Source organism: Haliaeetus albicilla, chromosome 25 (genome assembly GCF_947461875.1).
Source record: "Haliaeetus albicilla chromosome 25, bHalAlb1.1, whole genome shotgun sequence".
In the NCBI taxonomy this organism is placed as follows: domain Eukaryota; kingdom Metazoa; phylum Chordata; class Aves; order Accipitriformes; family Accipitridae; genus Haliaeetus; species Haliaeetus albicilla.
The window spans coordinates 8,551,006-8,575,874 of NC_091507.1; the positions used below are offsets into that span (position 1 = coordinate 8,551,006).

General features: G+C 41.6%; 1 protein-coding gene across 1 annotated transcript in view; it reads left to right on the forward strand.

Moving 5' to 3' along the window:
- DHRSX (dehydrogenase/reductase X-linked) overlaps positions 1-24,869 on the forward strand; it is a 170,050-nt gene that overhangs the window by 86,370 nt on the left and 58,811 nt on the right. Inside the window, exon 4 of the mRNA XM_069770499.1 lies at positions 22,109-22,210. Within this exon, the coding sequence (XP_069626600.1) occupies positions 22,109-22,210 (102 nt within the window). The remainder of the gene's footprint in view (positions 1-22,108; positions 22,211-24,869) is intronic.

Genomic DNA, 24,869 nt, shown 5'->3' on the forward strand with positions numbered 1-24,869 from the left:
GACTAAACTTGAAAGAAGTTTTAAAATCATTTATTACCATTAAAAAAAAAGCAAAGCAAAAAAACCCAACCAAACAAAGAAACCTCTATTGCACACAAATCCAGACCAAAAAAACCCACCCCAAACCCCAACCCTCTTTGTATTTATCTCTTGTCATAGTTCTTCATGGCCACTGAAGCATTTCTGAGATAAAGTTGTTCAAAACTTTCCTAATTTACTTTCTTCCAACTGATTCATGTCCAATTAGTTGTTGCTATTGTATTCTTCACATGACTATAGCTTGCCATATATTTTCTTTTTCCTTTTTGACATGTTTTATCTGTTTTTTTTCCATTTTGTGAGATCAGCAACCTTCACCTCAAAATACTGCCCTTTCTTCTGCCCTCCCATTTTGCTTCCTATATTCCCCTAAAGATCTAGCAAAGAAGAATGGGTAGTATGTTAAAAAGTAGCTGTGATATTTGGTGGTGACTTTTTTCTATATGCCCTGTATGGAGGACAAAGAGCATTATCTAAATGTGAACTTTTCCAAGCCTGTCATAGTTGATTTTTCCATGGATTGGTATGATGAGACTTAGAAGAATTTTAATGGCAGATTTTCCAACAAGGCTTAGTTGAACGTCTTGATATTAAATTTTAATCATCTCAAATGAAGCTCTGTGTGGTACAGTGAAATTCAGCAGAAGTATGCTGTGCTAATAAGCTGCAAACTGTTACTACTGAGATGCTTTTTGTCTGTCTGGTATCAAAAGGCTTCCCTGAGCCATAACATAAAATAAGTTTTCAGCTATAAACTTGAAGCTCATCTGTTAAAAATAACTGAGGAAAAGGAGGACATCAGTGGCTTCAGTGTTATTAGGATGACTAAAGGTGACAAAGATAAACCACTGCGGTAGCAGCTTAGGCCTTCATATATCTGTGAAAAAGATAAATGATTCTAAGATGTATTTGGTGGTATATACCCAAAAGAAATTAGGAAATATGAATGCCAATTTATGCTGAATTCCATCTAAAACACAGGGTACTGTCCTGCTCTGCATGTTCAACAAAGGTGGATGCAAGCTGAAATAGAGAAGGCTTTCTGAGGTAAACAGAGAGTCTGCTTTAACAGTAGAAGACTAAATGAACTTGGCTGGTTTTGTCCAAAAATAATTGAATGTGAGAGAGGATAGCCTTGCTGCCCATGTATATATCAATGGGGCAAATAATAAAACCAGTACAAATATATTTACAGTAAAAGACAATTAACAAAAACGATGAGGTATAAACTAGCTGTGAATAGGTTTAGGCTAGAAGTTAGAAAAAGTTTCCCACCAACTGGAAAAATGAGATTATGGATCATGCTCCCTATTTCTAAAGTAGAAAATGGTAAGTTTATGAAGGAATGTGACATGGTGCATGTGGATATACGCACGATTTGTGACAATCTGCTCACTCCTTGCTTCCTAACTTTAACTGCAGATAGGTTGCTTGTATGTAACCTTATACAGTAAAATAAAAATCAGAGTCTTCCAGCTCTTTTGCTTTCTCTTCCACAAACCCAGACAAAACCAAAAGGATTAGATAACATCTTTTATTGTTTATTATTGCAGTGATTTCTATAGCTCAACCAAGATTGGGGCTCCCTTGTGTAAATAGAAAGTGATTAAAGCACTTGCAATAAATAATTTACCACTAATTAAAGTAAGTCAACCATTAAATTAATTTAGAAAATTGCCATTGTATTTTCACTCTTAAGAGTTCTTAATAATTATTTGTCACAGATCAATTTTTGCATTTCAATGGAGAAAGAAATTACAAATGTATATAATTATTTTGCTGTATTTCACTCTCCTTGATAAACTCTAACAATTTTGCTTACAAAACTGTTTGAAACCTTGGGTTCAAGCAGCTCTCAAACACTCAAATATCACTGAATACTTTCCCCAGCTAATGCTACATTTTAATGGATCAAGGACAGAGACCGCTGGAATAAATGTGATAAGTGGCCAGGAAACAGCTCATAGGTTACAGAGATGTCTTTTGCATGGTCTGATGATTTTTTAATGGTTTTTCAAAATTCATAATAGTTTTTCCCACTGCAATATTTTCAGGTAGATTGGGTAATGTGATATGAACTCTGAATTAGAAATTTTTCAGTACTACGCTTCGTTGTGAATCTGATAGTCTTACCATTTGTTATTATCACCGACCAACTATTCGTATCTGTCGGGCCATCCCTGTACGTATTGGTATGCTATCCACATTGCCTTGCAAAAATGCAGAGCTGTGAACAGATAACTGAATGTCGTAGTATTTGCCACGCTAATGTGTCGTTGTTTGCCTACTTTGATGTTCTCACACATGATAGCTCATCCTTTTGCTTCAAAGGGATTCCACTAAACTGTAACTACAGCAAGGGCCTACGGGAATCTTGCTATTTAGAGAAAAAAAAATCACACCTTTTTCTATGGCTCTTCTAATCTTGTGACATTTTAAATATATAAGCCGTGTTGCATGATAATCTTTCCTGACTCACCTGCATACTTAGGTCCGGGTTTTTCATGACTAGTGGCTTTTCTAGAATGGTGTCTTATAAGGCTCCACAGTCTGTGGTTTTCTTTCTGAGTGTTTGAAAGGAGCGAGATCTGCTCAGAACGTGAAAATGCTAAGTTTTGGTCACTTGGACAGTATTAGAACTTTTCCTGCTGTTTCTAGAAGTTGTTGGGTGACATTGAGAAAAGTACATTTTTAAAACCTTTTTCTTATTGATTTGTATCCTAAGGAAATTAAGTTGGAATATCTGCGTATGATCCAGTGTACTTCTAAGGTTCCACTAAACCAGGCATGGTGTTTGACCTGCATTTGGTTTTGGAGCTACATTGGCAGAACTTTGTATTTAGCCATTGGATTTTCATTCCAAGTTAAAGTTTCCTTCTTCCATCTTGCTTGCTTGTGCTTCTGCAGAACACTTTAGCTTTCAAGATTTTTTACCCAAGGTGCGTTACGGAATTAATACCACTTGTATTTCTTTCTTTTTTTTACAAAGACTATCTCTAAACATTCTTGGATTCTATGTCTGACTGTTATTAGTAAGTGGCTTTATCACAAGCTGACCACAGTATAACAGGAGTATTCAGATAAACCCTGAGAGAGCGCAGATACATTCTTTAAATTGTGTAAGTACCAGCTGTAAGTTTCTCTCTTGTGTCAGTCATCAGTTTTGTCACTTCCCCACTAATAACTTGGTCTTATTTCCCCTCTTGTAATTAAAACAAAATCTTATACTTTAAAGTGACAGATTAGATGTTTCTGCCAGGAATTAATTCCCGACACACATTCTTCTCGAGATGTGTATTTCCAGCCACTAGAAGGATTGCTCCCACTGTTTTTTAAGTACCAGACACATTCTCTTCCCCCTCCTTTCATGGAAAAGCTCCAGAAGACAGAACTTAGTTGCAAGGAGGGATGTGTAATTTATGCCCTCTCTTACCATAAGCAAAACCAGATTTTAAAGAGGGACTGAAAGAATACAAGAATGAAGCTGCAGTAGAGGGAAATACAGAAGTGACACAGAAAGATGTTGCCCTGGATTTCTGCTTCAGGCTAAGCTGTCCTGCCAGGTGTTATGCAAAACACACCATGACCCTAGTCCCAGGAAAAAAAGGAGCAGCACAAACTGGCCTGTCCTAAGAGCGAATTCACTTTGGCTGCAAAGCATAGTAGTCAGGAAACCAAGGGCAAAGGGGAATAAGAAGCTGCTCTCGTTGTGGGCAAACTAACCCTGTCAATCTAGAGGAGAGTGGAAGGATTCCCTGCTCTCAGCATGGAGTACAAAAGTCTTTTACTCAACTTCATGGGTGAAATATAACCTGTAACTTTTGAAATATCATCAGTGCTCACTGACATACCTTGATTGCACATTCTTTGCCTTTTAATGGTTGCTGCTCACTCCAACTGAGGTAAAAAATCATTGGCTGGATATTGTAGCCACAGTGATCAAATACGTGTCAGCATTGGTAATTCTGAAAAAAAAATTAATTTTGTCAAAATCTTTGCTGATGTATTAGTTGCATACACAGTTTTTTTGAGAGAGTTTTGAAAACAGTCCTACATTAAAGTAGCGTAAAATCATAGCTGTGAGTCACAGCTTATGTAGAGACAATATAACTTCTGCTTATGTTAAGAAAATATATCTTAAAAGAGCAATGATCAAAACCAGGCTGATTAGAGCTAAAGAATGCAGTAATTTGGAACAATGCAAGTCAAGCATCTTAAAGGGTTTGTTTTCTGTTAGAAATTTAAATCTCCTAAAAAGCATTGCCAAGTCCTTTATTCCACAAAAACAAAATGATGTGGAAAGTGAATATAGCCTTCCAGCAAAATTACATTCCAGGTTGCCCAAATGTCTTAAATTGTTCTCTGCTCTCTCTGGCTTGTGCTTCCCTTTCTTCCTCATTGACTTAGCTGAGGCAACAGCAAAGAGATGTCTTCAGAGAACAAGAATGAAATTTGTTTCCAAAATAGGGACAGGAAATATTCGTGATCGATTTACCTTTTTCTTCATGACTTTCGGATAGTTTAATAGAGAATGGGTGTTAGTGAGCCTGAAATCTTTGTGCTTCACCTCGTTCTCTTTGGGAAGGTAATTTTAAAACAGAAGTGAAGGCTGAATATTGTGGGAAGTCATCCACGCAGACTGTTTGGATGTCTATTATAGATAGCTATGCCTATCGAAAAGGAACAAATTACAACTTTCTCACTGTAAAGTCCAGAAACTTTGAAGATATGTTATTAGACAGAATACTGAACTTTTTGGATAGAGACAGATGGAACTCTGCTTGGATAATATAAGGTGGATATCTGCTTAGGAAATACCAATAACCTTGCAGGATATAAATCTAAATATTTATCCCAGGAGACATAGAAGGGGACAAAGAAATTCTCCAGTGGTGTCATGAACAACTCTCCACCTCCTTGGTTATCACACAAGATAACCAGTGTTGTCCTCCTTTCTCATCAGAGGACAGGAAGATGTAACTGTGGCCACACAGGTTTTCCACATCTCAAGATAACTAGCCCTGTGGAGAAGAAGTAGCATCTTTGTTTCTTGCTAGCTTCTCTCAGCTAGTAGATCATCAAGCTGTGCCGTAGCTCATCAAGAAATTATAGGTTCGACTCGGGAATGAGTAACTGTAAGGTCAGGCCCTGTGTCACAGAGGAGGTCAGAAAGATGGGCTGTACTGGTGCCGATCTGTGCGACACCCGGCGTGGGGCGAGCCTCCCTCTCCTTGCCAGGAGCCCTATGCTACCAATGTGGGCTTCAGCTGTTCCCATGTTTTCTTTCCACCTCCTTGTCTGTAGGCTACATCCTTGTTGAGCTTTTAAGAAAGATTTTGGGGTAACTTCTGCCTAAAATATTATCATCCCTCTTTAATTCAGGTCAAGACTTGTATCATTTCTGGGCTCTCTGGAGAGGGGATGATGCCTCCCAGCTCTTAAATGCAGCAGCACCTTGTGCTGCTCTGCTGTGCCTGCACCCTGCAGAGAGCTGCTGCGAATGGGATATATTTCTCAGGAAAGCAGAATTTGTTGGTTTGTTGTAAGCACAAACCTCCTGAAAGAAGATTTCTTCTGAAGACCATGGAGATCGGGAGGAGAGGGTAAGGGAAAATGAGGGAATTAAAGCAAGTGTGTATGAAGGATGACTGGATGGGGATTAGTTCCTCCTTTGATGATTTTGGAGGCTGGGCAAAGGAAAATATTTCGTTTTCTGCGTCCATTAAAGCTGTTGGGAGAAGCAATATGCAGAAGTCGAGCACAGGGCGGAGGGGTCCCTTGGGAGAGTACCCTAATGTTTCTGAGAGGCTTATATTTGGATTCAGAGGGTATTTCTAATCCAAACATCATTTGTATATTAAAGCTGTTTCAGAGCCCCAAGTGGCATCTGGACATTTGCCTCTTCGCATCCACTAGCTACCACCACCATTACAGTGCAGATGGCAGTATGTCTGCCTTGGGGCATAACTTATAATAGGGAGTGAAGGTCTGCAGTTGCCAGAAATTGAATTACCAACAGCCAAGGGTCTGAAAAAGTGGAAAAATTAAACAGAGATAAATCACAGAGCATTGATGGCTGCCATCCAAGTAGTCTGAAACAACCAAACAACAAAGCAGCCAAGATGCTGACCCAAATATATAATTTACCCTTAAATTAGCGCTCTACCTGCCCATTAAAAATGTGTTGTTCCAGACCTCTATACACAGCTAACCAAATTTTCTTTGGCCCCAAAAATAGTGGTTGAGGAGATCTGTGTCACTTCTGTGAAGTAACTGGAGGAAGCACACGGCCCCTGTGCCGGCATGGGATGCTGGGGCTGGGTGGTCGCTCCGAATCTCGCTGCAGCCCTGCTCCCCCCTCTCCCCCAGGCAGAGCTGACATATTTTCCCAGGCGAGCACAGGCTCATCTGCGCTGCCCTTTCCCGGATGAGGGACGGGAGACGGGAAGGGGACCCACCACCCTACCCAGCACTGGGGTGGGTCGTACACTGCACGCCGTGGCATCGGAGGCTGGATTCAGCCCTCTACAGGTGCGAGTTGAGCTGAGCCCTAAACATAGATTTCAGGACGCACTATGGTGGGTGAGAATCTGCTAAAAACAGGCAGTGTGGTTTTTATATGTTGCGGCACGCTGCACCAAAATTTTGCATCACAGCCTTTTGATCTTGCAGCACTGCTAATCTGGGGCTCTGCAGCAATTCAAAATGTATTCAAAAGGTAGCATTCAGATCCAGACCTGCTGTTAAAGTTAGTCTGCTAGAATAGCATGCTCAGTTGCATAAAAGTTATTATCTGATTTCTTTCCCAATATGTGGGGGGTTATCTTCCCCCAAAATGCTAGTTTGGCATTAAGCAGAAGTCAAAACCCTTCATAAGTCCTCAGATCCAGTATCCTGCCAGTTGCAGTTCTGTCAGGATCACAGCTATCACCGTATTAGAAGTAGTAATCTATAGTGGGGAGAATTCCTAGCTTCTTCATTAACCAAATGCTGATAATACATCAGAAAGTGTGGGAAGAATAATTTCATACATTATTAATTCCCTGCAGAGGGTGCAAAGAGGTTTGTCTTTCTGATTTTTCTTAGGCAAGAGAATGAAAAAAAAAAATCCAGTTTACCTGTATTTGAGTTACTTGGGTGTAAGCAGACTCACGAGGATCTATTTTCTCCCTCCCCCTCTGAAAGGCTTGTCCCTGAAGGGTGTGCACCAAAGGAAAAAACAGTGCTGTGACTACCTTAAAAACGACACACACTTCTACCTACTGCTGGTTTCCTCCCTGCTAACTAGAGAGCAGATGTACACAGAAATAGATTCATACACTTGTAATGCATTTAACAATGCTATATGTCTCTTTTCACCAATCCAGCAAGCTCAGCTGCTGTCACTGTAGTATGACTGATGCATTGCTCTGTACCTTGCACCCCTTCTTCAGGTGAGAAATTCAGGCCTGGAGGAGTATGTCACCAAAACTTTTTAAAAACTACTTTAGCTGATGGAAGTCTCTCCAGAAAGTCCAAAGATTGAATGGGAACGCAAAGACTTATCTGTAGAGGTAGTCCTTTCTCTAGAGCTGGTGTAAAGGGCAGTGGAAAAGACTGTCATTCACAAGCCAAATTTTTGAACAGGAGAAAGACTTAAGTATCCATTTTTTGTTGAGGTGGTACCTTCCCCAAGCTGTACCTTTGGAAAAAAAAATTTTGTTTTGTTTTTCTTGAAAAAAATGGGGTTTATGCAGTTAAAAGTACCTGTTTATTTCCTAAATAGTCCCCAAAGGAGAGTATACATTTTCCAGCTGGACATAGCCTTCTCAAGGATATTTTTTCTAATGAAAGGAAGAATTTCCACAAACTCTCTAATGAAAATGCTTATCAGTATGAGTCGATACTGGATGATACACAGGATGCACATTCCTAAGAGTAAGAATTACTCAGATGTCCAAAAGTCAGTTTGCCTTCAAGAAGAATGAAAATACCAGAAGCACTGAATATTGAGATGGAGAAGAACCCTGTGGCTCCTTGCTTAGCGGCTCTGGCTTACATTGCCTGAAATTCCAGGTCAGCATTAGCAGGGAACTACTATGAAAGATAATTACTTTAAAGCCCCATCACTGAATACGGACACTACATTAGAGTGGTCATGTTAGAAGTTCTGGAGGACCAGCAAGGGAGGTGAGATGAAAAGAATAGCAAAGTAACAAAACAGGATTGGGGTGGGGGGCAGAGATCTAAAGTTTCCTAAAGATGAATACATCTCAAAGGAAAAACCAAAACCTTTCTTATATGAATACATCCCTAAAAAATAATAAGATGTACCTATTTGTATGGAAGTGAAAAGAGAAAAGAGGTGGAATCTAGTGTACAGGGCAGCCTGTGAAGCAGCAGTCAAGAGATCGTTTCTACTCTTGGCATTTTATTCTTCTGGACTTCTTTTTCCTATCACTTCACTAGCTAGTAAGATGTCTGCAGCAGATTAGTAGCTGTGAGAGCTGTGTGATTTACAGAGCAGCAGCAAAACTGTCAGTTCTCACCTGGGATGCATAGCTGTACTGTCATTATTTTAGAAATGATAATGTCTTGCAGTTTGCTTAAGCTCAGTCTCAGTTATGTGCATATACGTACATAGAAACACCAAACCCAACCACTACAATTATCTTTACCTTCTTTGACTCTCAGGATGTGTTCATCAATTAGAGTGTGCAACGATATCTCAATTTTTCTGTTGAGAAGTCACAGTTATTTCAGAGGCATTCACAATATGAAAAGAATTTAAACACTCCCTGCAAGAGTCCTTATCTTTTTCGAGCATGAATTTTCTTTGTGTTACCCAGCTATCTGTGAGCCTTTGGCAAGATCCTCCTGGAAGTTTTCACTCTTTTTTTTTCTTAATCTTGAGTGTAGTGAATAACAGTGAGTCATCTGCACACATGCCCAGTTCTCTGATTTTTCTCTAGTTCTCTGTTTGTTCATTCCTAGTTGAAACTGAAGACTGGGATTCAAATCACCTAATTTTTGAGGTTTATAATGCAGAGGTTTAAATCTGAGTCAGTGTCCCCAAGCTCCTTTTTGCAGTCTGTGGAGAGGAATAAACAGTTGTAGGACATGATTCATCTCATCTTAAACTAGATTTGTGAAACAGGTCAGATGAATCATATCTTAGAAGCCCTCTGCAGACCTAAGCTTGCTTAAGCATGGAAGAGAAACAGCCTAGTGTCAGATCTGGAGAAAAGGAAAAAGTAAGCCTGTGCATCCTAATTCTTGGAGGAGTGGGAAAGGACAACGACATTGCTGCCCAAGGTTACTTATGGTCCCTTACCCTAACCCAGATAACATCCCGGGTATGGGTTGGCATGAGCCAGGAGAAGCAGTTGCACCAGCAGACCTGTGTGGATGGAGTGGAGAGGGGCAGGGATGTGAGGGGACAGCAGCTGCCCCGCTGGGTGATCAGAAACCAGGTTAGCTGTGACTAACCTGGCCCTAAAGCTGCACCACTGGTGGAAGGGGCAACCCTTGCCTCTCGCGTCTCCTCCACTCCCGCTTCCTCCTCCCGCTGCCTCCCCTGCACCAGCTCTGCTGCCTCTGCTGCCACAGGGGAGGAGCGACTCGCTGATCCGTGTGAGGACTATCTCCGGAAAAAGAGAAAAAGGAGAAAAAAAAGTTGATTGAAGCTGGATCTGAGAGCTGCTCAAGCTTGCCTCATGGGTGCTAGGACTGACACGGGGGGGGGGAGCAGAAAACTTTTGGGGAAGGGGAAGGTAGTGTTTGCAGAAGTATGTGTTATGGATAGTTCTCATGTCTAGAGCAAAAGGTGGTGTATTCTGGACAACTCAAAGTTATTCTTGCCTGGAGCTTGGAAATATTAGTCCCTTCTTTGTTTTATTTCCTTTGACTCTGCAAGGTTTTTGTCCTTGAAGTACTACAAAGCAGGGACACTATCAGCCTCTCTGTGTTACCTCAGAGGGCGTGGAGCACAATATTTGCTGAGGTGTTTTTGTGGTAATACCAAAGCTTATTACAAACATACTCCTTCACACTGGAGGTTTTTATTTTGGTGGTTTTGAAATGGTAAGCAGCTATACTCAGAAAAATGCATGCACTTTTCAGGAAATGTAGCCAATGGGAGAGTTGTTTTGCCATCACATAATGATTCTCTGGTATTAAAGTCTGGCCATGAAATTGAAAGTTGATTTCATGTATGAAATATCTAGAAAGTGGACTGACAAAGAGTCCTACTAGATGGGATTTTTTTCAGATCTCCAAGTATATATTTGATATTGGCTTGTGGAAAGAAGCTCCTGCACAGCAGACTTGGACATGCTGGTTGCGTTCTGAGTTTTGATTGAAATGTTTGATACTTGCCATAAAATAGCACAGAAGGTCTTAATCTATATTTAAAAATCAGTAATAGCAGGTAAAATTTAGAAGACTGAAGGTTACAAGCCAGTTCACATCTCTTGACAATTACATCCACGAGAGGACAGGAGAAGCCAGACCCACACCAATGACAACCAAGTGGCCCAGCTCAGTTCTGGGCCGCTGTGGGAACTGGGTTATCGTCAGTGCTGAGCTATTTCAGTCCAAAAGCAGGCTAATTGGATTTGGAGGTTCATTACTGTAGCAACTAAACCAAAAAGGCTGTTCTACAGATATTATGTCTCTAGGAGTGCCTGTAATTCAGGTAGCCCTGTTTTAGCAAACGCCTGACTTTCTGAACAGCCTCTTCTTCACTGAAGCTCGTGTTGATTCTCTCTCCAAAATGAATACATTGGGAATGTGAGGGCTTTTTATATTTTATAAGGTGAAGAGAGTAGACTTTCACATTAAAAAATAAATAAATTAGGGAGGCTGAGGGAAGCAACATTTACGGGTGTAAAGATATGAGCAAGGTAGCTAATTTGAAACTAAATTGAATTTGGTAGGGTTTGGCTAGCTTGGAGAAAATGTTTTGAATAAATAAATTACATTTGCTTGTGAACAGTCAGGTGTTCATATAGAAAAGAAATTCTGCAAGTCAAGAGGGGAACAGCTCAAGCGGAGTGCTGATGCATGTTTAGTCAGGGTACATGTCTAATAAACTATTCTGAAGGAGAAGGCTGCCAGCAAAAGATCGCTGGACCTTTTTTTGTCCTCACTGGTACTGTTTCATATGCATGTATGTGTCCTTGATCATCAAATTATACAAGGGATTCAATATCTTAGCTTTTAAGCTACGCAACCCAAGATGCATTGGGAATGTGCAAGTCCAGAGCTGAGAAACTGGAAACAAATGATTGCTCCATATATTTTGCAGAACTATACCAGTTTAAATCAGTTGAGGACTCAGCATCGTTTCTAGGAAGAGTCATGATCCTAGCTTGCTCTGAAGTACATTTTCATTTTGTCATCTTGTAAAAGCCTTGCTGACTTTTATCTTCTTTAATAGCTTGACTCTGTATTATTTCCAAAAAGCTCTTGAGTTTCATTCCTGATGGAAAGTGTCAATATGAGGACACTGTAATGTGTGTGTCACATATGTGCCATATATTTTGAGGTTTTAAATGAGCTATAAGTCACAGTGTAGAGCTAAGCCACTGTAAGGAGTAAATGTCACCCAAGAAGAAAAAGAAACATATCTGCCATTCACAAAATATAACGATGAAATTTAATATAAAAATCTGTTCACCAGGGAGCAAGAGGAAAATAGGTCTAAAAGTATATAGAATCATAGAATAGTTTGGGTTGGAAGAGACCTTTAAAGGTCATCTAGTCCAACCCCCCATGCAATGAGGGTAATAATAGTAATGAGGGTATTCTAAACCATCTTCTCTTCTGTCCATAAATGATGAATCTTCAGATGCTCACTGTGAGGTCTTCTGTCCCCATGAGGCAGAGGGAATTTACCTGGGCCTGTCCTCTTGTTTCTGGTCCCTGTGGAGGGAAGAAAACATACTTAGCTGTGAACGGGATGAAGGCTGCCTTCCTCAATGCTCAAAAAGAGATATGAGAAGCATTTCCACTGCAACACATTTTTTTTTTTTGCCAAATATCAGCCTCAGAGTGAAACTGGTGTAGCCATGTCATTTCCCCACCACTTCTCCACAGGAGAGGAGGGAGATGGCATCTAATTTCCAGCAAGCATATGAGGAAATTTTGTATGTATCTATTACTGTATTTGCTAGTCTAAAAAAATAAAGCCTCCCCAATCAATAATCTGGAGGAAATTTTGCCCACGGGAAGCTGAGATAACCTTTCTCACCCTGAGAGCTGGCTATGGATCCCACTGCTCGTCTCCTGGTGCCAGAACCTCCTAAGGTTACCCTTCTGAGAAGTTGGTGGCAGCTTATTTCTTTTCAAGCCTTGTCCCTGCTGAACAGAAAATGTCAAATATTATACAGCAAAGAACTGCTTGCATGTTTGGAAAACCCAGAGCATGCTATGTCTGAATGAATCAGGCTAAAACAGTAGCATATTTAAATAACATCCTACCTGGTGGTGCAATTAGGAGAGTCATGCATGGTCATTTCTGTTGCTTTACATGGACTACCTCCTTTTTGTACTGCTGTTAGATCCCAGTGCTCTTCTACATGATCTGTGAAGCTGTTCAGGGGGCTCTCCTGTGATGAGCTGGTATTTTGGCAGTAGTGGGAGCTGCTGGTAGTGATGGAACTGAAACACTGTTCTTACCCTGGAATTTTGCTTATTTTGATGAACCAGTACACAAGAGCTACTGGGGTGTCTGTTGAATTTAACAAGTTAAAGGATCACCGGACTAGGCCACACACTTCTCTTGTGGAAATTGAAAGTAGCTAAGCCAGACTGGTCACTTTCCAAGAGCAAATTTCTTTTTTATTTCACTCTTCCACTTCTGAGAGATAAAGTATTGCTCAGAAAGCTGAAGACTTTTCCCCCCCATTTCTCTTAGTACAATAGGTTAAAGCTACATGCTTAAGAAATGGCACCATGCAATGCCTTTTTTTACCGCTCTTTGAGCAGACAATGTTCAAACCATCCTGAGGAAGAAAAAATAGCATGAATTTCTAATATTTTCCCAACATGGATTTCTGTTTATGTCGTGAACACCGATGCAGAGCTCTTTTTTCACTGAATAGGTTGGAGGATGACACACAGAGGCTGTTCACAAAGGCTAACATTAGGCACAGGAAATTAATCTTTTTAGACTGCCTTTAAAGTTAGTGGCACTAGACTGGATGACTCAGAAAAGGAGCAGCTGAATTTAGGTACTCCTGCTTGCCTGCTGGAAGGCTGTAGACAAACTAGGCTAACTAAAGTTGTGAGTGTATCTTTTAATGACCGTACCCAAACCGTATGTCTTTAAATATGTTCACTATTTTGATCCGTGGCACTGCACTCACACACTTTGCCAGATGGATGTGTTCCATCTGTCTTTTTCTTCAATGGCATATCAAAAGCATCAGCTTGAACAGTAAATCTGTGCTAGAGTTAGCCATGGTTTATTATTTCTGTTAATAGTCTATGAAAGATCAGTGATCTGAAAAAGTGCCACGAAATTATTCAGACTAGTAAAGGACAGAGGATAAGATGGGGGGGAACTTGTAAGATGCCCAACAGGCAACAGCCAGCATTTTGGTTCACAGTCACATACTTAAAATAGTTTGAAGGATTAGGAGCCAAAGTTCTGCAAATTGTCACCATAATCACAGTTGAAATTGAGGGTCAACCAGTGTCGTAGGTACGATTGCACATACTAGGATTTTCTGTGCATTAATCAATTTAGTACTTAATTCTTGTGAATCTTGGCTGCTGATGCAGAACGGGAGAGATTCTGCAGTGCTTGTAGAAGCCAGAGAGGTCATCAAGTGCACAAGGGCAGGAGCATGGCATAAATAGGAGACGCTGTGCTTTCCGCAGTTGTGATGACTGTCTTTCATTGTGCTCAGTATGCAATTGACTGTACACACCCTATTTACCTATAGGATTTTGTTTGTTTTTGTTTTCCTTTTAAGTCCTTTTAAAGTAAGCATTTTATAGTCCTGAATAGCATGCAATGTTCTGTCATCATGCACGTCTGAGCAGAACTTGCATCACAGCCCTTGTTCCGGACAATGTAGGAAAATGCTACTTTCTGTAGCAGGGGGGCTGTAGGAGTTCTGTAGGAGTTACGTTCTGTAGACGGGGGCTCGTGTGCTTCCGCACATACCCAGTTGGTAGAATGATAAACCACAGGTTTGTGTTAGCAGCCTAGAACCTCTTTTGCATTTTCCACTCACCACATTGTCATGTAGCAGCCGCAGTTTTGAGCTCAGCTGGTCAGAATTTCCAGCTGGCCAGAAGTTCATTCTTCTCCCTTCGCAGCCCTGTTTTGATTGAGAACGGCTTTTGTTTTGGCTGGAAGATGTGTAAGCAGATGAGCAGACCTTACTGAGAAAGATGAGTTGATTCTGGGACACCTTACTCTGGGGAGAGAGGACCACAGGAGAAGGGAGACACCAAGCTTGTCTCTGAAGACTGGACCAGCTAAAGCCACTGTTTATTAGTGTCAGCAAGGACAGTGCTGGCAAAAAGGTGACAAAAGGGAAGGAGGCTCCATTCAGTACTGCTTTATGTCTTCTCCTCCTCCCACTTCATGCTTTTTCTCTCCTGGGGTTTGCTCTACTTCATTTCCACCTGCCACCTTGCTGAGAGGGCTTCTCTAGCTCTGCAATGAAGCATCTATCAGATGGTAGATATTTGACTCATTAAGAGTGCTTTCTGATAAACAACATCTCCTTTACACTGTCCAGGTGCTTAGAAACATACTCAGTTCTTTCATGAGCAGGACAACATTTCTCCTTGCTGCTGTGCAGATGCCAAAGTATAACTCTCTGAGGCAGAAGAGCATACGAAAGGGCAAATTTCTCAGTGCCCCTTGTGGAGATACGGCAGCCAGAGAACAACAGACCTGTGAGGAGCTTTTGCAACATGTTTTTGAGCATGAACATGTGACTACTGAGCACCATTTTTTTTATCTTATCTAGGAACAATTCCTTGTGCCTTGCTGGAGAAGTAACTCTTCCTGCTGGTATCTTCAGACACTGGATAGATGAGTGGCAAGCAGGAACAGGCAAAGCAGTCCTTTCTGTAGTCCTCTTTCCACCATGAACTATGAGTTCTCATCTCCCTGCTGCACTGGGCCAAGTTGCAGCTTTCCCTAGAATGGATCCCCTGCTTGTGTTTTTAACACAAAGATAGTGAAAGCATGATGGAAAACTGCTTTGGCATAAATAATAAAAGAAAGTTGACTCTCACAATTTCTGCTGAAGCGGAGCTGTAGCTGTCCATAATAATTTCAAGAGGATGGGTTAGAGTTGAATGCAGAAAAAGTTGTAGTTGGTAGTTGGCCTCCATCTCATCTTAATCCAATCTAAATCAAACCTAAGTGACATAGTCTTTGCAAGAGCCCAAGCATTGCATTTTCCTATGTTCAGCTAATCAGTGAATATCTCAGAAGTTACAGTCCCTGATCATTCACTGCAGTATCTGTCCTTTTTGCTTCTGAATTTTCCTTCCGTGGTAAACCAAAATTCCCATTTCATGCTTTTTATGCCCTGTGATACAGACACAGAAGAAATGTGCAACCCGAGTCATCTGTCCTGGTGTGGAAAGCAAAGGAGGGGAACTCCAGATGTTAAAAAGAAAGACGTGCTAATAGTGTGAGGAAGCAGATGGACAGAAATGGGGAAGTTGACCCCAAGTGGGAAACTCAGGGGAGTGCGAGCACCCGGAGCTGTGTCAGGCTCTCCTAACACTGGGCCTTCTCCTGGCTCCTGTGGGGCTGATGGTGTCAGAAAGCTCTCCAGGAGCCACCAGATGCCTGTCCTTCAGGTCCTCTGACTTTAGTTACCACGATCAAGCGAGCGGAGGGTGCACAGTGCAGGAACAGGCACTAAACAGTACAGCTTCTCAGTGGTGTCATGTGTGATCAGCCAGCGTAGCTTTGTGTGATTTGTATGGCCTTCTTGAGGAGCAGCCAGAAAACCATCTACCAACTTCTCTGTTGCTGAAAAGGTGCTGCACCAGGCACCGTTTGAAAGAAAGCAATTAGGCAAAGCAGCAATTGTAGCACCGTCATATACATATCTATTCATATGTGGATAATGGCGTAAGTAACTCTAGCTGCCTTTTGGGAAATTATGCTCCTTTTATATTTTATTAGCTAATAACTTTCTGACAACTGAGTCATCAAATTACAATAAAATAATAGTAAAATATTTTTAATAGTGAATATTTTAGCCCGTGTTTGACAATTATGTATTCACTTGCTTTCATTGGAAAGATTATTTAGATAAGAACAAGGGACACATCGAGTAGAAGAAAGAAATATGGGCATGTCTGTCATTATAGAAGTACCTGAAAGCAAGGAGTTAGTATAGGAAAGGAGAGATAAAATGGGATAGAGTTAAAAATTAGACTATTTCAGTAGCATTAGCTGCAGATAATTCTGTATGTAGATTCTACTCCCCATTTTTGTTCTTAATAGCATACAGAAAATCAAACGAACCAGTTGGTTTTGAAAACCTATTATATTATTAAACTTGAAAGCAGAATAACCACTATTGTCAGTTATTAGGTACTTGAATAATTTGAAGTCTAGTGGCAGACAAACCACAAATATAAGAATTAACATATCTAAATATTAATTTTCATAGAACAGTATCACAGAATGGTTCGGGTTGGAGGGGACCTTCAAGATCATCTAGTTCCAATGCCCCTGCCATGGGTACAGACACCTTCCACTAGATCAGACTGCTCAAGGCCTCATCCAGCCTGGCCTTGAACACTTCCAGGGATGGGGCATCCACAACCTTTCTGGGCAACCTGTTGCAGTGCCTCATCACCTGCACAGTGAAGAATTTCTTCCTAATATCTAACCTAAAACTACCTTCTTTCAGTTTAAAACCATTACCCCTTGTCCTATATCACTACACTCCCTGATACAGAGTCCCTCCCCATCTTTCCTGCAGGCCCCCTTTAGGTACTGGAAGGCCACTATAAGGTCTCCCTGGAGCCTTCTCTTCTCCAGCCTGAACAACCTCAACTCTCTCAGCCTGTCTTTGTAGGAGAGGTGCTCCAACCCCCTGACCATCTTTGTGGCCCTCCTCTCGACTCGATCGAGCAGGTCTATGTCTTATGCTGGGGACCCCAGAGCTGAACACAGTGCTGCAGGTGGGGTCTCATGAGAGCAGAGTAGAGGGGCAGAATCACCTCCCTCAACCTGCTGGTCACACTTCTTTTGATGCAGCCCAGGATACGGTTGGTTTTCTGGGCTGCAAGCGCACATTGCCAGGTCTTGTTGAGCTTTCTCATCAACCAACTCCCCCAAGTCCTTCTCCTCAGGGCTGCTCTCAATCCATTCTCTGCCCAGCCTGTGTTTGTGCTTGGGATTGCCCTGACCCATGTGCAGGACCTTGCACTTGGCCTTGTTGAACTTCATGAGGTTCACACGGGCCCACCTCTCAAGCCTGTCAAGGTCCCTCGGGATGGCATCCCTTCCCTCCAGCGTGTCAACTGCACCACACAGCTTGGTGTCGTTGGCAAACTTGCCGAGCGTGCACTCGATCCCACTATCCATGTCACCAACAAAGATGTTAAACAGCACCTGTCCCAATACTGACCCAGAGGAATGCCACTCGTCACTGGTCTCCACTTGGATGTCAAGTCATTGACCACAACTCTTTGAGTGCGACCATCTAGCCAATTCCTTATCCACTGAGTGGTCTATCCATCAAATCCATGTCTCTTCAATTTGGAGACAAGGATGTCATGCAGGACAGTGTCAAATGGCTTTGCACAAGTCCAGGTAGATGAAGTCCGTTGCTCTTCCCTTATCCACCAATGCTCTAAGTCCATTGTAGAAGGCCACCAAATTTGTCAGGCAAAATTTGCCATTACTGAAGCCATGTTGGCTGTCACCAATCACTGCCTTATCTTCCATGTGGCTTAACATAGTTTCCAGGAGGATCCACTCCATGATCTTGCTGGGCACAAAGGTGAGACTGACCGGCCTGTAGTTCCTCGGGTCCTTCTTTTTTTTCCTTTTTAAAAATGTGGGTTATGTTTCCCCTTTTCCAGTCAGTGGGAACTTCCCCAGACTGCCAAACAATTTTGGCATGTTTCAGTTTGCTTCCTGTTGTTGCACGTCTTCTTTTTGCTCATACCTATCCTGTACAGAAAACCTTTTGCCATCATTGTTTCTGAAAAGTGCTTCAAGTCACATTGCTAGTTCAAGTTCAGGTTTGGTCATTTGCTCATGTTATTAATCACTGGACTTTATGAATTAAGACATTTAAAAAATTGTCATGCTTAGTATATTTGTGCATGCTTCAAAATATTCTAGAAACTAACCATTGACCTTAGCTTCTAACTGTGTATTTTTCTTCAGTACACTGATAAGAATTAAACACTTGGACCGTGGGACAAAGAGACTCAGTTTCTGTTCAGGGCCCTGCCACTGAGTCAGCACATGACTTGGAGCCGTGTTTTGGCATTCTTTCTCGAGTGGAACGGCACCTCAGTCGGCACAGCGCTCGCGCCAGTGAAACCGCCTCCCTGGCAAAGAGCTGCCATGCACGAATAAGCACAAACAAGAACTCTGGCCATTAATGTTTCTGCCCTGTGAGCAAAAAGAAAAGTTTGGGGGTTGATTTGTTTGTTTGTTTTCCTTTCCAAAGCATGTTCTGATCTTTGATGGCAAGTGCTTTACAAATACTGAATATGATGACACGCTTCCCAAGTAAGCAAGTAAATAAGCTTAGTAATGATAGCCTTGGCCTAGTATGCCATTAGTCTGGGCACTGTACAGTCATAATGAAGGACAGCATTTGCTCTGCAAAACTACAAAATTAAGGGAGGGGAGATCAGACAAATGTAGCAAAAAGTTAATTCCCAGGAAGGATGAGATTGCACCGGTCAGGCTGAAAAGCACTCACCTGGGCACACCGGTTGTCTAACCACCATTGTTGGCAATGCAGAAAAGGACAATTTCAAGGTCAGATGAGGGGAGTGGTTAAAATTTAGCTTAGAGAATATTCTCAGGGGCCTGTTTTTCTTACAGATATAGTGGCATTAGCAAAATCCAGCAGAGTCAATGTTTCCACAGTCCACGCAGGTGGTGAAGAAGTGGTTGGACCCTGCACTGTGCCACAAAATATTGCAGCTAATGAAAGTCCAATGTCTTCCATACCAAGATGAATATTTTGTATTAAAAGGGACTCCTCCGTTGGGAGTGTGAGTGGCTGCCTCCTAAGAAGCTGATCATGCCTTCCCTAATCTCTTTCCTTGATGAGCTGCCTGGAGAGGTAGAGCAACAGCAGAGTCAGCATAAAGCTTCACCTAGGTCTTTACTCCATTTGTTGTTGCACTAGTTACTAATAAGTTAGTATGACCAGGTTTTGTGTATCTGAGCAATTACAGTGCCACTCATGTGGTTTTATGTAGCTGCCAGGCCACAAGAGGAATGACCTGAACAACTTTCTTATTTTACAGGAGTTAATAACTTTTGCATTTCCTTACCATCTCCAGATGCAGGACATCAGTGAAATTAAACAAAATTGCAGACCTCCTAAAGGTTTATAGGGAGCTCAAGAAATTGTCCAGTGTTATTCATGGGTCAGTGTTGTTGAAATGGTATGACTTTACAGCCATTTTGAAAAAATGTATGTACACTATCTTAAAACTGCAATCTAAGCGTTCTTTAAAAAAAAAAAATAAAATTGAAAAGGCCACTGAGTAATTTATATAAATTCACTAAGACAATTTCAGGGGACTAATACTGTCTAGATTCAAAATACATAAGGATTATTACAGCCCCATACTGTAAAACTGAAGGGAACTGAAGGAACTGTTCTCCTGTAAAGGATTTTAATAACAGCTTGATTGTCTTCTGTTATTTATCTTGCTGTTGTGCCTGCAGGCCTTCCTAAACTCGTATTGTGCAGACATACTATAAAGAGATATTGCAGCTCACAGCCTCAGTTGTGGCAGGATGAAATAGTCTGGTGAACATCACGAGTGGACCAGGGAAAAGAGTAAGAGGAAAGGTCTCTTGTTGCAACCTGCGTTGGAGCCTGTTTACCCAATAGTTTAATGTTCCTGTCAGAAAGGCTTGCTTTAGCATGTGTGAGGAACTATGTATCTTTAATTTCCCCTTCTTTTAAAGGCTGTTTCTTTCCTAAGAAGAGGTGGGGGAAGCCATGTGCAAGGAAGGCGTTGGCTGTTCCTTCTTGTGGAGCACAGGGGAGCAGCCCTTGAGCCACGAGGTGGGAAGGTGGAGGGGAGTGGGGAAAATGCAGTGAGGATCTGGAGCCCCAGTCCATCCTGGGGACCGGGCACCTGGGCAGAGGTTGCCACAGCTTGGGAAATCTGGGAGTTTGTTGAAATCAAACCGAACAGTAAGGACTCACCCTAGCAGGACACAGTGAGCAAGGGGAGCATGCTTTGTACAGCCTTCACCTTTCTTTCTGCTGGACTTAATCACTGGAGGTTGCTCAGTACTGTCTGACTTTCTCAAGTTGAAACACCTTTTGGTCTTTCTTGGAAAATTCACTTTATGGAAGAGGTTCAGGCAAATCCACCTCAGAGCCCTAGTGTAGTGACTCCAGCTGGGGTGGAGTTGACAATATCTAGCTGACTTGGAGTCCCACCATGACATGTAGCAAACCAGAAGAGAGAATAACATCTGCACTAGAGACTCACATTTTCTTACTTAAAACATAGCTAATGCTGAAACAACCCAAAAGCCTGGCATGCAATAGGTATACTTTCTAAAAGGCTAAAACACGTGGATGAGGTCACAATTTTCTTTCTTTTTCTGCTTTGCAGAGTTTCTAAGGAATTTGGATCGTTTGTGTGGGGATAGCTACTGCTGTTGGGGGGGAGCACCACTTGTTTTCGCTTCATAACCCTGGTTGTGGCTGTCATGCAAGGCGAGGCAACTGATGAAGCAGTGCTTTGAGAGTCGGGGGTGAAAGCTGAACAACTGCAACAGAAGGAGAATTTTCAGACCTGATGGGTGAAAGTTATTGGGGGATTTAACTATTCTTTTTTTATTTCAATTAATTAATTTTGTAGTGTTCTAGTGAAGGTCAATGGCTGACTAATGCTTTGGACAAAGGATGCTTTTGTTAGAGACATGTTTTCTTGGAAATAAAAACATACCAGTGGTAAATATATTTTGAGACACTGACAGCCTGCCCATTGACCAACATCGTTGGCGTAGGCAGACTGCTGACCTCCTGTCCCCTACCACCCTGCCCCTTGACCGACATTGGCAGCGTAGGCAGGATGCTGCCCACAGTCTCCGTGTGAGGTGTGATCCTCTCAAATCACACTGCCATTGCTGGAGCCAAGGGGGGCACAACTCTTACCCACATTCAAAAGGCATTTATGTGACTGGTTGTTGCTGCCAGGTGACCTGGACACCAAGTGTCCCTGGATGTCCACCAGAGTCACAGCATCACTTATAATGCCATGTTTGCTATCAGTGATTGGATGAGTGGCTGTATGGGCACGCTGTTGCTCATCTTTCCTAGTGCCTCAATAAAGCTTTGTTTTATAACATGTTGTCAGACTCCATCACTGTTCGGACCACAGACACTCAGTAGATAATCTGGAAAAAAACATAGGGCAGCATATTTGGTGTCAGGAGCACAGGGAAGCATTGTGGTGCCTGATGTGGCTTCTCCTCTCCCCATTTGATTTCCAGCTGTCATGTCTTGATCATCTCAGCGCTGAAGAGCTGCAGCCCCTCTTCCTAAATGGTAGCAGTAGGAAAAACAGTAGGACTGGGATATATTTGCTCTGTTTGATACCCTTCTTCACCTCCTGGCAGCAGCATTCCTCATATTTGCTCTGTGAAGAATCAATAGTTTAAAAATAGAAATGGAAGAAGGAAGGAGAAAGAAGGAACCTTCTGAGATCAGCTTCACCCATAATTTCCAAAAGCCTGGTTTATTTTTAAAATCTTTACTTTCCTGGTGACATTCTCACAGGAGTCCTTGTTGATGTCTGTAAGTGTGTTTTTATATCATTGTAACTGACTTAACTCTGTTTTTATTCATCTCTGCTTCTCTTCCAGTGGAGTTTTTATACTGTGATTTGGCTTCCATGAAGTCTATACGGCAATTTGTGCAGCGGTTTAGAGCAAAGGATTGTCCACTCCATGTCCTGGTGAATAATGGTGAGTTCTGTTTTTTTCCTCACATATCTGCAGGGGAAGATGTGACAAATGGGGCTCTCGTCTATCACTTCACATTTCAAATCGATTATCTGAACCATATGGCAGGTTACAGTATGGCTGCATTAACAGGGATGTCTTTCTAGGAGTTAAACAGCATTTTTTGGAGAGATTGTCAGCTGAGCAGACTGAACACTTCAGTGCCATCCCTGCTCTTAATGTTACTGCAAGTCTTGTTCCTTTGCTGTCTTTTGTAGCTCTCCAGCACTAAAAATCACACGATTGCACAAGAATCTGAGCATCCCTAATAAAAAAAGGGGAAAAAAAAAAAGAAGGAAAGGAAAGCTGTACTTTATGTCTGTAGAAAACCTGTCCTTTCACCTTTATTTACTTTCTCTCCCCTTATATTTTCCCTGTATGAACACATGCATTTCTTGTGGCTGCCTGGTGAGCTGGGTTGGGGGGTTATTCCAGCCGAAATATAATCTAGAAAATGATCCAGCAACCTCAGAGCAGTCACTGCTTAGATGAAGGTGCAGCTGGAAAGTTGTCCATAAAGCTGCGTCCTCAGTGGTCAGAGAACAAATTAAAAGGACAACATTTATCTTTCATTCATACAATTACCAAATGAATCTCATTACTCCTAGGGATTTTAACTTTTGTTATTCACATACTTGCCATCTAATTATGTTTTATAGCCACAGTATTTTTGGAAACCAGCCCGTACAATAATTTTCCTCCAAAAACCCTGCATGCTCTGCATATGCTTTCCTAAAGGGGAATTTTCACCTGTCTATTTAACTAGGGGAAAACCCCGCCAGCAACAATTTAGGCTTCTTCTAGAAATTTTCTGCTGTTATATGCTGCTGTTCTTGTTTTCCCAATTATTTGCATGTATTTTTATTAAGACATCCCAAAGAACATTTTCTGTTTTCCTGTGCACCCCTCAGTCCTAGTGAGGGCAAATGTGCTGTAAATAAATGGGTTTGTTACATCTGTTGATGCCTTAAAGAGCTCTCAGTAACACAAGCAAATATCATAATAAAAATTCAAGAGTATTTTATTTCCTGATTGATATGAAACATTAATTAAATGTTCAATTAAAAGTTCATTTTTATTTGATTAGCCAAAAAAGCCTACCATTATTATTTTAATTGTGCAATAATTAAAGGTAGTGGATATTTAATCCTGGTTACAAAATCTTTTCAGTTTTACATGCCTACTTTTAAAGATGCAGAGTACAAACTGTTACACAGATGGGAAGAACACTATTTGAAAAAACAGCATTTTGTGGAAAAAAAGGTGTTTGAGTTCTATGTACCCGTCAGGCATCCCCTGCCCTCCACCGGTTGTCTGCAGAAGCAAAGCCAGGACTGTGTAACAGGGGCTTGTGGGCAGCTTGGGGGAGAAATTATAGGGCTGAAGCAACAGCACAGCTGGGAAGCCCTCTTGAATAAAGGATTTTATCCTGCCCTAGCTGCTGCTGAAGCAGGATGGATGAAAATTGCTGTTAAATATATCTTCTTAATCAAGAAACAAAGTTATATGAAAATAGATCTCCTAATGTGGCTAATATGATACGAGACCAAAGAGTGTAGCCCCAAAGTTGCTTTTAAGAAAGAAGCTTGAGACTAATATTTGCCTGAATCAGTCTATATTTTCATGACCTGCAAAAAGGGCATTTGATTTCACTTACACTTGGTTACCAAACACAGTTGGCAAGAGAAATCTGTTGTTTGAGAAAATCCTGTTAGAAACTACAATGAAATGAATGGTCCGACTCTGCTTTTTGCTGAACATTTAACAGAATCACAGAAGCAATCACATCCAAAGCTGCCGTAAAGACTCCTGTATAATTAGGTTAGTCTCCAACCATTATGTGGCAAGTCACCAGCCTTCGCTTCTGAAAGCTCTTTCCCGCAGTTTGGTTTTTTCAGCCCTTTTTGTTTGGTCTTGTAAATAATCTGTAGCATTTAGTTTTGTTACTAGTTTCGTAATGAAAGCCCAAGTGATTTCTTGGTACACAAGAGGAAAATGAACATACCTAATGGAGGAGAAATGGCCTGATGCAAAAACCTTTGAACAGCTTCTCTTGGCTTTCCACCAGTGTTGAGCACATCCAAGACAAATGCTGACGTTTGGGCTAAGTGGTGGGCTTTTCCTTTTCCCTTTCCCTTCCTCTTTCCTTTTTTTTTGTAATTTTTTTCACTGTAACACAATGCACTAAAGAGCAAGTTTCAGTCCATCGTGGACTACTGGGCTGGAGGCACTACTCGCTCAAAAGCCTCATCGCAGTTGCCAGCTCCACTAGCTTCACTGCATGATCCCCTGGACACAAGCTAGGGTGCCTGGAAGAGGACAATGCTTGCAATATTTAAATGTCTGATGGGAGTGGGTTGTTGGGCATGTTGTCAGTGAGTGCGTATGCTTTCTGTCAGAAAACTGTTGTCAATAGGAGGCATTTTGCATGTCTTGCAGAACATCTCATAATGACATGGTTGATTTTCTTATGTCTCAGTGTATGCATCTAGAACAGTAGGTTTCTTAGTATCACCTAGTACTTTCTTATTTCTTACAGATCTTGAAGCTCTAGCATTCTTGATATGAAGAGGTATTTTTATTTTTTAGCATATGGGGAAGAACCTGTGGGCTAGGCATGTGT